Source organism: Patagioenas fasciata, chromosome 3 (assembly GCF_037038585.1).
Source record: "Patagioenas fasciata isolate bPatFas1 chromosome 3, bPatFas1.hap1, whole genome shotgun sequence".
NCBI classification, from domain to species: domain Eukaryota; kingdom Metazoa; phylum Chordata; class Aves; order Columbiformes; family Columbidae; genus Patagioenas; species Patagioenas fasciata.
The window spans coordinates 3351139-3364079 of NC_092522.1; the positions used below are offsets into that span (position 1 = coordinate 3351139).

Sequence of the window (12941 nt, forward strand, 5' to 3'; positions counted from 1 at the left end):
TTAAATGCTATTAGGAGGATGGAGAGGATGTTTATGGGCTTCAAAATGGGTTTGGCGTTAACACAGGAAGGTTTGAATAATGTGAGCGCTTGGGGGTCCGTCCATGAGGGTGTGCGGTGACGTTTGGTCCACGTCCAGTGCACCCAAGGTGGGATCCCTAAAGAACAAACTGTGTACCATGGAAATCCATCACAAAACGCAAAAGAGATCACCCCAACCGCTCCGGCGGTTTGTGGGGCCATTGATGTGCCTGTTATTTTTAAAAGTATGTACTAAATCACAGCAATCCATGTGCTGATATCAACCATGGTGGGCTCAAACCTGCTATGCCCAGCGTTATTGGGAGGCAGGCTGGCACTACTGTCTTTGTACAAAGTGAGATAAAACGTGTTCATTAGGCCGGGGGGGGGGGATTACAAGAAAGTATATATATATACATGTATATATATGTGTGTGTATATATATATATATATATATATACAAGAAATTTTAGGGCCACGCTACCAGCATGAATATAGGTCCTCATGTATTAAAATATATGAGCTTGGTATATTTTATGAACTTGTGCGATATGCCAGAAGGTGACATATAAAGCAAGAGTCCTCTCGGATGGGAGCCACGTTCAGACACCTGCCAGGCTGAGAAAACAACCTCCTTGGGCTCACAGCATCACCAGCAGCACCACGACACGAAAAAAATCACAACAGGCAGAAAGGTAAAAAGAGATCCTCGGTGATCAGCTTAAAACATAAAGTATCACAACAACAACCAAGTGGCAATGTGCCAGGCCACGGCCAGCTTGATGCTCAACGCCTTTTATTGCACAAAGCTGGTGCTATCGGATATAAAACCAGACCAAAGCTTGAAGGAAATTTGGTCCCAAAAAATTCCATAGTGACGATGCGTGCAGGCAAACGACTGGAGGCTGAACTCCCGTTCCCTGACACCACCTCACAAGCCTCTTTCATCGTCTTTATTATTTGAATGCAAAAAGAAAGGGCTCGTGGGCTGAGGGTTGCATATACAAAACAGGGTGATGCTAATAGGCCTCCTCCTCTTTTAGAGGCATTACCAAATTATGGGAATGTTTAGGGAAGACTTTATTTCTCCCACCGGGCTAATTAGAAGGTGTTTAATTTACTCCCTGCCTCAGTTTCCATCGCCCGGCATTCGTTGATGGGACGCAGAGCTTTACGTTTATTACGTGCGTTATTTTCAAAGCTTTCGGCACATGATGCTAACGTGCACCTTTTCAGATCTATACGAAGTTTAACACGTGCCAGGCTGCCTCTTCAACCACAAGCATTTTGGATGAAGCGATGCTCCACACTTGAATGTCCCATACAACAGGAGAAAGAATGCAAAGCGCATTTCTCATCTTCTAAACCAGAATAATATCCGATTTGCAGGAAACACAAAACAACCCCGAAAGATTCAGGGCAGTGCAACACTCAACCCTGGAAGGATCACGCCGAAGCAGAGGAAAACTTTCTACGCTATTCTGTGCTTCAAGTGAGCTCGTATTTGTGTTTCCAATAAAGAGCCATTTTCACATTAACTGTAACAGTAGAGAATAGGAAAACCAACACAATCTTTGCCTCGTACAAAGGATGATATTGGTGTCACGTGTTGGCTTCTTCAAAAAACGTTATTTATAAAAGGCAATGGGGAAAGCTGAGAAACTATTGACTCTTCCCTGTATCCCTGCGCGAGTAGCGTTAAAGCAACTTTTTGATCCCCCACATTTTGTACGTTTCCCCCCCAGAGAAGTAAATTTCACAGCCGCACAGGCCACCGCCTTTAATTAAGCTTTCAAAAGTCTTCTGACAATGCCAACAATTGCAAGACACTTCTGGAGCTCAATCATGCAATCATCGTGACACTTCTATTTACAATTTGTCTTAGAAAGAGTTTCTCTGACATTGTACTTTGACAAAACAGCCAAGCTGCCGGTTCACAACCTTTCTGTGTCTTATTTACAAATACAGCTTGTACGCAGGGCTCCGAATCTCGGGAGCCTTTGGGTAGCACCCTCACTATTTTTCCTGCTTGCGACTGTTTTACTCAGCCTGTGCTCTCTGTTTCTTTGTATGGGGAAAGCAGATAGAATTTTATTCCAAAATATTTCTATATTCCCTTTTCCCCCCCCTCTTATTTTAAGCTTTCATCTTATCGTCCAAATGCAACACTAACTATTCAGTGCAGGCACCAATAATTTGGTTTTGTCCCTGGAACAAAACAAAATAATAAGGAATCACGATTTACAACCTACGGAATTATAATGGCAACTACTACTAACAGCTCAAGAAAATTTCTGTGGTGCGATGACTACTCAAAGACATTACCCTATGAGAACTGCGATAATCAAATGTACTTGGTCCAAAATTTACTACCAAATTATGTCCACCTTCCCCCGATTACTGCAGACAGAGGCTTTTCTGACGTTATTTTCCCACATATTTTATTGGAATGCCACAAGCAGCTTGAGAATAAAGGATTCGAGCAGTAAAAATGACGTCTCCTCCTCCTCCTCCCCTCTTTGTACAGTAAATACGGCATCCGCAGATACACACTCGGCATTAGTAAGGGGAATATGCAGCAGCACTCCAAAGTGTTCCTCCAACTGCATCCAAGTAACGTTTAAGATCCTTCCTCACCCAAAAAACAACCTTTCATTAATTCCCTCGGATTTATACATTCAACAAACAAACGGCTAAAACCTGACACCGGCGGACGATAAATATTTCTTCAGCCTTTTCAATAAGTGAACAGCAATTTTACATTCACTGATCTCTAGATACTTCAGTTAATATTTCCCTCTATTGTAAAATATGAGAGCGGATAACTAAAGCCCTGCCGGAGCACTCGCTGCAAATCACGGGCTGCCGGTATCTGGTGGTGAGGCTTTGACATACATATTGATGAAAGCTGCCTCATTGGACCCACACAACATCTCCTATTAATTTCCAGTTCAATTTATGACATTTCAGCCACAGCGCTGGATCAGCATCGCTCAAAATTTTATAGCGAGTCAGAGCTCCGCGCAAGGCAGAGACACCCACACCAACAGACAGGTACGCATGCCCGCACCTATACGGATCTCACAGCTACTGCACAGGTTACACACACGCGTACAACCTCTTGTAATCGCCCCCGTCGCTGGAAAAGGGTGAGGATAAAGAGCAGTCTATCGACGGTTAAAATAGACATCATTTCTCCCTGCGTTTCAATGACTCGCTGCCTTCCTCGTCGTTAGCTGAGCTGAGCCTTAACCATTACTTATCTTCAGATGATCTTTTACTGTAACACACAGACTGACTACAGAACTGTAGAACTGGGCACATCCTGCACCCAGAGCTAATCTATAGCACCTCTGCATCCAGAGCTAACCTATAGGACATGTGTGTCCAGAGCTAGCCTACAGAACATCTGTATCCAGAGCTAACCTATAGCACCTCTGCATCCAGAGCCAACCTGTAACAGCCCTTGCAGCCTAACAACAAACTGGGGACACTTTTACGTTGCTACTAAATACATATTTTCTGGTCTCTTACCAGAAAGAATCAGTTCCCTTGACCCCTGTATCTTTTTCTAAAGGCAGTCCCTGTCTTTATTTTTTTAGTTACACACACATGTATTTTTGCATTTTGGAAACAAATCAGATATAAGACATCAGAACAGCCCAAGGTTCACTGCGGGGACCTTCCAGAACTCCACTGTTCACTACAACCCCCTCACTGGTAATTTCACTACCGGACCCCACAACTCCCGGACACGGGTCACTCCAGCTACTACTGCACCTCTTTGGGATACGGGGGGAGCTAAACTCAACCAAGTGAAAATGGGGATGGAAACACGAAGAGGGGGTGACAGCGCAAGACCCCAAATCTCCTGGTGCTCTTGCCAGCGTGCACCTCTCCTTCCCCATCACCCATTTAAAGTCAGTTAAAACCACAACCTTTTCTGAATTAACGGCCCCGTGACCAAATCCTGCTCGCTTCACGTCACCCATGCCACGATTTGTCTCTCCAAGGAGTTTCCCCAGGTGCAGAACCCCCCGGCCTGGCTGTCCCTCCTCTAACCAAGGGACCTCTCGGGGACCACAGCAAAGCAGAGAGCGGGTTTAATTCTTGCTTGACAGATAACTGTGTTTTGTCTTTTGGGCAGAGCGGCGCCGTATGTAAATACAACGTTACATCACAGCACCGCTCCTCCATATTTGGTGATTTAGTATGGCTCCAGAGCTCGGAAGACTACAAATCCCTTCCGCCAGGCTCCCGCTTCATTAATCACGGCCCTACGCTTCTGCTGGTTTTCCGGCGGATAGCGGGCAGCACATGGAAATGGGCACTGCCCTCTACAACTCTAGGAAAATAATTTAAAAACAAACACCTTTAACATTCGCGGCTGGGAAAGCGCAATATGCCAAATTATTGGTATTAAGTCTGCTTCAAAATGTAGTTGAGCGGTAGCTGAGCCTTTGCTTCCTCTTAAACATACACATATACATGTATTTAAATACCTATCACCCTGCATAAATAGCATGTATTCATTCACATTACGTATGCATGTGTACGCATATGCCTTTGCACATATATATATGTGCCCAGATGGACCTGTGTGCACTGCCACACACTTGCTGCCACCACAAAACCTCCAAAACTCCAGCTCTCCAGCGCAATTTCCCGTCCGGTTTGGAGCCTGCGGGAGCATCGCCCTGAACCTCCCAGCGCCTACTGCCCTATTATGGTTTAACTTTGTGGCCAAAGCAAAGCCCCAAGACAAGCTCCAGCACATCACGTGGGGATGTTCTGCGCCACTGACAACCCCGAGCGGTCCCGTGGGCTCCAAAAGAGACCGACCGGCAGTGCCGCATCCCAAACATCCCTGGGAAAGGGCTTGGAAACCAGTTCAGGCATTTGTTGGTGCCGATACGCTGCGGTCTCGCCTTTTTTTGACCGGTAGTATTGGCACGGTTTGAAGCGATTTGCAACGCTCGCTGCAAATGGGTAGCGCTCTTGTTTACTAGCAGGATTTTAAAAGCAGAGCGTGCCTTGTTACACTCCCAGGGCTCTGGGGTTTTCCTTCACGTAGTACGCTCTTATTTTTCTAACCTCATTTGTGCGGCGAATGGCTTTCCAGTTTAAGAAAAAAAAATAAGCTAAGAAATGGAATTGTTTGCCCTTTTTTTTTAAATAAAAAAAAAACCATTTCATATTATTTGTTGCACAAAACAGAACTCTGCCTCGGACATTTGTACGGCTGACATGTGGTTGTGTAAACCGCAAACAAAATCAAGATACATCTGTCAAAACCACATCAGAGACAAGAGAGAGCACAGCGAAGCATTTATCATTTGGCTGAGGAGGCAGGCTGCAGAGAGCGGCCTTTCCTGTCAAACCAACCTTTTGAAATTTCCAACATGCCCTTAAACTTTTCGAATAAGCATGTCTGTGCGCTTCAGCAACTGCCCTCTCTACTCTGGCCTGGCCAGTCGAAAATGGCATCTTAAAGTCAAGGTCGGTGGTGTCACTTTGCCATGGGGCTGTGTTTAATTACAGTCCATACGCTGACAGCCAATATGGAACCAAGGCTGGCTGATGCTCGGTTTAACTCTTTCAGCCCTGACTTTGCCAAAGACCCGCAAAGCTCCTCGCTTTCTCGCGCGGCGGGCTCGGAAATCTCCTCCCGCAGCGCTACGGCAGGCGAGACACCGGGAGACGGTGACTACAATACCCGGCAAATCACGAGAGCGGCCTCAGACAATGACACCGTGAGGAACACCGGCTGGCACAGCACGTGCCTGTTGATCCTGCCCCGGGAAATACCGGTGGCGCGCTCACCACCACCCCAAGGCAGGGTATTTACCGCGTCGGCCGTCACGGCGAGCAGAACAGAGAGACAGACGCGGCAGTTTGCACAGCGAACATGCCACGTCGCGACTGGAAACAGAAATGAACTCGCAAACGCTTCTCCTTTGCTTTAATTTACCTGCTATATGTTCCTGTTTAGGGCAAATTCCTCTAGATGACGTTGATAAACAATCGTCATCCTCTGGCGTAACCTGGATGCCAACCTCCACGGGATTGGATGCTTTTTTCAGCTCACTTGGTGAGGGTGAAGGTGGCTTATCCACAGCCTTCTCTAAGCAGAGACTGCCATTGCATTGTTTCCGTTTGTGCTCAATAAAAATAAGAATGTCCCCCAACGGGAAGTTCATCTGACACTGGCCACAAGTGAGGAGGTCATGGTCCCCTTCCGGAGCTCCCAATGTGCCATGTTCAGGTTCGTCATCAGTGAGAATGGCTTCAAGAGGTTCGGCTGCAGGTTGAGAAACAAAAGGGAGAATCATTAGAGCTCCGGGCGCAATGGGGAGGAACGCGCCGAGCCCCCTTTTCGTGAATATTACACCCTGTTTGCACCCTCCGCCTGCTCCCCCCCAACTAAACCCCTGTGCCGCGGCAGCCAGGTGACAAATTCAGCGGTGACAGGGAGAAGGTTTTGCAGAAGCAGCTGCAGTGTGTGGAACTCGGGGAGTGAGCACCGCGACTGCCTCTGTGCTCCCACACGAGGACAAATTTCTGGCTCAGCCAAACGATTTGGGGCTAAAATTAAACGAATAGGCTGAAAGAATACACTGCAAAACTCTCGTGGTACCACCTAGAGAAGTGAATACAGTGTTTTGTTGCCGGATGTATTATTTATGTGTACGAACTCAAGGCTAAAAGCACCACACACACTCACATAACACATACGGGTGTATTTTCCACCAGCCAGACCCACTTTGCAAAATCCGGAAGCCTGAACTATGCTGGTGCATGTGCAGACATTTCAATGTATAGATATTGCATATTCCCTATCCAGGCCGAGCAGGTAACACGCGAGCGCGTAAGAGAAAAGAGAGGGAGAGCCAAACCACGCGGCCGCACGCACGCAGGGCACACTCAGCCCTTAGAACGCACGTGCATACGTATACGTATGTATTTGTGTCGCTACCCCTTGTCAGCCCGCTTGCGGCTTCCCATTTAAAAATTCAAAAGCCGAGAGTTATTGGTGGGGGAGGGAGGGGGATGAGGCAAATAAATAAATAAGCAAATAAATAAATAAATGGCAGAAATGATAAAAAGCAAGTGCGGCAGAAATGCCTGCGGGGCCGGGGGAGGCACCTCTCACTTTTCAGCTACTCCTCAGGATTCAAATAAATACCGAATTCACAACCGATTCCGCCCAGAGGTATTAGCTAGATGGGATATTTTTTTAGTACTTAAGGAAATCAGGCAATTAGTCATTTCTCCTTTTTCATCTCGAAATAAAGGAATGCCTAAATTATCTTGAACGTGTTAGCACTGGTGGCCCTCAGCATCTAAAAATCAGCATGGCCAAGCGACTGCCACATTTCCTCATGACAGTGAGAAGTGCCTTCTTTAAACTCAAAATACCTCGTCTAACGTTGTCGAAGTTGACAAATTTTCTGAATGAGCTCCAAAAAGCTTCATTATGAGGCTGTTTCTGCTCACAGAACCGTCAGTGGATGCTCTAACGAGGCAGACGCGGCTCTCTTTTCTCTTTGCCTTTTTATTTTTTTGGGTTAAGTTTGCAGAGAAATACCTTGGCAATCTCTGTGCAGTCTCCATCACTATTGTCTTTAACGAGGGGGAACAAAAAAATCCCAGCAGTGTGCAGGTATTCCTCCACCTGCCCACCACAACACGCACGGTAACGGCAGCGAGCAGGAGGAGAGGGCACTACAAATACAACCCACCTCAAATCCCTGCCAGGTAACGCCAGGGAGACAGAACACAACTCCTAAACAGTTAATCAGCCTGACCTTCTTTAGCTGGCTGCCAATTTCACATTTAATGAACTTAAAGCCACAGAGAATCAAAAAATAGATTTTAATTTGACTGCATGATATTGGAGCTGATTTTGATAAAGTGCAAAAAATCCAGTGAACTCGAGTTAAATTTATTTCAACCCTAGCTAGGCTGATTATTGAGGAGGAAGATCTGGAGTAGCTCCCAGTTGTGCTGCGTAAAATAATATTGAAAGAGCACACTACCTCGCCGTACCTCAGCTCCAACTAGGACACGGGGATCCAGCCCATCATTTCTTGCCTCTAGTACTACTTCTAATTTAACGTAAGGTCAACCACAGGAATATGAAGGTTACGTTCGCATTAATAAAAAACAACGTCTTAATCGCTGGGGTTTTCTTCTAAACTTGCAGACCGACAAGGGAAGCGGCACAACGTGCGTTTCCACGCTCCTCGGGAAGCCGGGAGACGAGCAATGGGTGTTTCTGCGGGATTGCTGGTTTTTCTCCCCAGCCTTTCCCTCCATTTGGATCGAGGGAATAAACCCTTGCAGGACTAATTCCATCAGCAGCTGGGCTGCACCGCTGCAGACAAAGGTATTTCACAAACCTAACTTCCAACTCTCCGCAGCAAAAGACACAGAATAACCCACATTCCCCTTACGAGCGGCTTAGCGAGGAGCTGTGCATTATCATGACACAATTCTAATGTTTTCCCGCGGCCTGATTTCTTTCTGACGCTGTCAGTATTATTTAGCAGGGGAAGGTAACCCGCTGCTTCGACACCAGACAGTTAAAAGTAGTGCTAAACAAAAATAGACTTTGCTGAAGTCTGTACTGACTGGGCTGATTTACAATCAAAACCAGGAAATGAAGTGGTAATTCAGAGGTTGCTGATTACACCTCCACATTTCACCTAATTAATTTTATAGGAGGCAAAGTTCTTGAAAATAACAAGATGATCAAATGTACAGATATAAAACCTGTAACCTCAACATTTTCTATGCTCTTAACGTAAATTATTGCTAATTAACAAGAATTATATACTAATGTATGAAATACGGCTGGCACCGTGTTCACTGCAAAACATTTGGCTCCTGATGGAGGCAGAGCCAGCAAAAATAGGTTTTTATTATTACTGCTACTTTTAAAATAAAATAGAAAATACCGAGTTTACAAAGAAAACGCCAAAATACAATTCACCTGGTCTAAGCCACTGATTTGCAAGATGCTTCTTTTAATTCTGGGGCAATGAAAATTCCCTGCCTGGGTCCCTAATCATCCGTCCCTATTTTTCATGCAAATTGCCCTTCCACCAACATGTCTTTTCAGCTTCGCCCCTTCGCCCTCCTACTCCCCCCTTCCTTCCCGTTCCCGGTCACCAAAACAACCGCACCGTCTCACCGGGAAAAGCGGGATGGATTTTGGAGTGTCGGGAGAAAGGAGGTACCGGGGGGGGGTGATGGGGTGGGGAAGGGGGGTGTACCAGGGCACGGTGCGGGGAAATGCCCCGGTAGCGCATTTCTCCGCACCGCACCGTGGGAAGGATGGAGAGGTGCTGTTTAATCCCAAGTTTGTGTCCTGGAGCAAGGAGGGGGGGGACTTGGGGATACAATGGGAACGGCCAACACGTTATGGGGTTGGGGGGGGAACCCGGGGAGGGGGAAGGCGAGCATCACCCGCTGCTTCCCGGAGCAAGCAAACTCCGCGCAAAATTAAGAACAAAGAAGAAGAAGGCGGAGAGGGGGTGAGGGGGGAGGGAGTCGGGGGGGGAGATGGAGGGGAGGGAGCTGGGCGCCCTCCCCCCCTCCCGCCGGCCGGGAGGCAGCGGAGAAGCCGGCCAGGTTCAAGTTCGCGGGGCTGCCCGGTTGTTTGATCTCGCTGTGCCTCCTAGCGACCGAAACGGGCAGGCAGCCCGCCCGCCGCCCCGGCTCCGCCACCGCAGCCCCCCGGCTCCCCGCTCCCCCAGCCCGGCCTCTCTTCACCATCCCACCCCCCCGTCCACATCCCCGGGGCGGAGGGAGCGCAGCCCCCCCTCCGGAGTCCGTCCCAGCCGCCGCTCCCGCCCCACGCGTGCGGAAACTCCGCCGGTGTCTCAGCGAAAAGGAGCCGCGGGGATCCCGCCCGTCTCCGCTGCCCCCGGGGCGAGTCGGAGCCCCCCTACCCACCCACACCCCCCGGTGTGATCCGCTTTCCCCAAACCCGGGGCCGCCCGAGCATCCCGGGGCGGGAAAAGGACCCCCTCCGTACCCCATTTCGGGAGAGGGGGTGGCACCCCCAGAAGCCACTGATGTTGCAACCCCGACCCCAACTCAGGGCCGAGCATTAAAAAGAAAAAAGCCCCGTGAAGTGGCGGGGGAAGAGAGAGAAAACAACCGGAGGGGGGCGAAGGGCTGAGCCCCCAATCACCCTCCCGGTTTTAGGGAAAAGTTTGGGCAGGGCAGAGCTTCCCGGCCGGAGCGGTTCCCTGCAAAGAGCCAACGTTTTGCTCACGGGCTCCATGTGCGAACGTGGCTGGAAATGTTTGTGCGGCCGTGGGGGAGAGAAATCGCAGCGTAAAGTTTTGGGGTTGTTTGGGTGGGTTTTTTTCTGCGAAGAGGGAGCCAGGGATCGTTGGCAGAAAGAAATCGCCCTGGGTTTTCTGCCATCCCTGGGAGGGAACAAAACCCGGCGGGAGTAATGGGGGAAGGAGAAGATAAGAAAGAAAGAAAAAGAAAAGAAGGAGGGAAAAAAGGAGCGAAAAAAGCATGCAGCATTGCCCCTTCCCCCCCATCTCACCCCGAGGAAAACGGGATTTATTTTTTTCTCCCTTCCTTCCCACCCCCCTCGCCCCAAACCTTTCCAGCTCGAGTTGCCTTTTGTTGTGCAAAGAGCGCTCCCGCTTATCTCGCATCTAGCCCTGGTGTGTGTGGTGGCGGCAGGAGGGAGGGAGCCGGAGAGTTTTTGTTGCGAACAGTGCGGTGGGGTTCGGGGTTTGGGTTTTCTCTCCCGGGGAGAGCGGATTTGGTTTGGGGTTGAAATGCGGCGGCGAGAAAAGGGTCGTTCGCGGGTGTGAGGATGCGAGTGTGTGCGAGCGTGTGTGTGTGTGTGTGTGCTCAGCCCGGGCTCGCTCTCGCCTGTGTTTGTTGGCAGGAGGCTCCCCGCACACGCGGTGCTTGTAAACATTCAGACACGAGATTTTTCCCAATCAAAATCCACTTCCACTCTTTCTTTTTTTTTTTTTTTTTTTTTGAAAATCTTCCAAAAAATAGTAAGCGAGCGGGAGAACGCGAAGCGAGGGCGAGGAGGGAATCCCTTCCCCGGCGCGGCTCGGCTCGCTTCGGCTTCCCTCGCCGCCCGGTGCCGCCCCCCGCCCCAGCCCCAGCCGGAGCGAAGCGGGGCGAGGTCGGGGCGGCGGAGCCCCGCACGGCGCCGGCCCGGGGCGGCGGGGGGCGGCGGGACCGGCCACCTCGCACCCCGCGGCGGAAACAAAAGGGAGGCGGCCCGGCTCGGCTCGGCTCTCCCCCCCCACCCCGAGAGGGTGCCGCGGGGCGGGCGAGGCGAAGGGGCGAGCCCGCCGGTGGCGGAGGGGGCTCCGGCCACCGGACTTTCTTCCCCGCTCCGCTCGTCCGCAGCTCCCGCCCGGCCGGCCAAGGTGTCCGGCGTCCAGCCCGCGGCTCCCGCAGGAATTTCTTTGACACTTTGGGGCGGTTCTGCCCCCGGCAGCTCCGCACCTAGTCCGCCGCTCCCGGTGCCGGAGCGAGAGCCGCCGCTCTTGCCGCCAAAGAGCGGGGAAAGCGGGAGGAGAGAAAGGAGCGGAGCGGGGGCAGAGCGAGTGCACGCCGGCGGGCGGGGGGTAAAGGGAGAAAGAGGAGAAAAGTGATCATCAAGGTGATTAAATTAAAGAGGGAGAAATTACGGAACGCTGATCATCCCGAGCCGGCGTTGAGTTCATTTTTTTCCCCGACCCGCTCACTCGCTCTCACTTTCTTTTTTTTTTCCCTCCCTGCTCTCGCTCAAATTAAAAATTAAATCCGTGAAGGGGAAATTAAATAAATTGCTCTCCGGGTTACTTACGTGAAAATTCCCGTTTGCTTAAGTGCTGGGGTTTGCCTTGCTTGCGGCGCGACATGGTGGGTTGGTGGCTTCGGTGGCTTGTGAGTCGCTCGGTTCACATCGGGAGAGACGGGTTAGAGAGGAAGGAGACTCCAGAGAAAATATCTTCATCAATGTCTTTTGACATCCAAAATAAATTAGAAATAATACAAAGATGGCGCAGGGAAGATGAATTGTGGGATAGCAGTCATGGCTTTTTTTTTTTTTTTGTGCAAGGGGAAAAAAAAGAGAGAGAGAGGGAGAGAGAGGGAGAGAGAGAAGGAGAGAGAGAGAGAGATGAAAAAAATGGCAAAAGCCCCCCTGAGCTGCAAGTTCAAGTGCGGACGTGACGTCCCTGCGAACTTGAACGTCAGGAGCCTGGATGGACAGAGACATACAAAACATGGGCAGGGCAAGCCGGGGAGAGGGGAGGAGGGAAGGCGAAGGCAACACCAATGGACACTCATCAGGGGCTGGACATGAAAAAGAGAGCAGGACAAGCCAATGGACAGTGATCGCAGGGGGGAGAGGGGAGGGGGCGCGGCGGGAGGGGGTGCCCCGGCCGCCCGGCGCACGCTGCCGAACGGAGTCGGGGGGCCGGGGGCGGAGGGGGCGGCGGCGGCCGGACTCGCGAGTGGCCGCGGAGGAGCGAGTGCAGGAGGGGAACCGAGAGAGGGGCGAGGGGGGGAAATTAAACACGCACACGCGGAGAAAGAAGGGAGGAAAGAGAGAGGGAGAAAGGCAGCAGGCAGGCAGCGGCAGCACACGCACGCACCCCCCCGCTGGAAAAGCAAAGATATCAATAAAGCCAAAGACCGGCGGAGAGGGCTGCGGAGCAGGCTGGCCGCGGGATGTGCCGAGGGGGTGGGAGAGCTAGGGGAAGCCAGGTAGGACCGGAGACCACCCAAAAAGCTGGAGGGGGCCATCAGGCTCCTGGCTTCCCCACTCGCCCCCCCCCCGCCTCGAAGCCGCCGAGTCCCCTCCTCCCGGGAGCTGCGGCCCGTCCCCGGGGGACGGCGGCGGCCCCGTGGGGAGCTGGGGGGCGGCGGGGGCTC

At 50.9% G+C, this 12941-nt stretch overlaps 1 protein-coding gene across 5 annotated transcripts in view; it reads right to left on the minus strand.

Annotated features, from left to right (window-relative positions):
* The window catches only part of BCL11A (BCL11 transcription factor A), a 72940-nt gene extending 60120 nt beyond the window's left edge, over positions 1 to 12820 (minus strand). The window contains exons 1-2 of one of the 5 annotated variants that reach the window (XM_065833632.2): positions 11869 to 12820; positions 5992 to 6321 (exon numbers count right to left, since the gene is read on the minus strand). In XM_065833632.2, coding sequence (XP_065689704.1) covers positions 5992 to 6321; positions 11869 to 11923 — 385 coding nt within the window. In that variant the 5' untranslated portion in view covers positions 11924 to 12820. Of the gene's footprint in view, positions 1 to 5991; positions 6322 to 10649; positions 10769 to 11868 lie in introns of those variants that run through there. The other 4 variants (XM_065833630.2, XM_065833631.2, XM_065833628.2 and 1 more) reach the window with 4 other exon arrangements.
* Between the last annotated feature and the right edge of the window lie 121 nt (positions 12821 to 12941).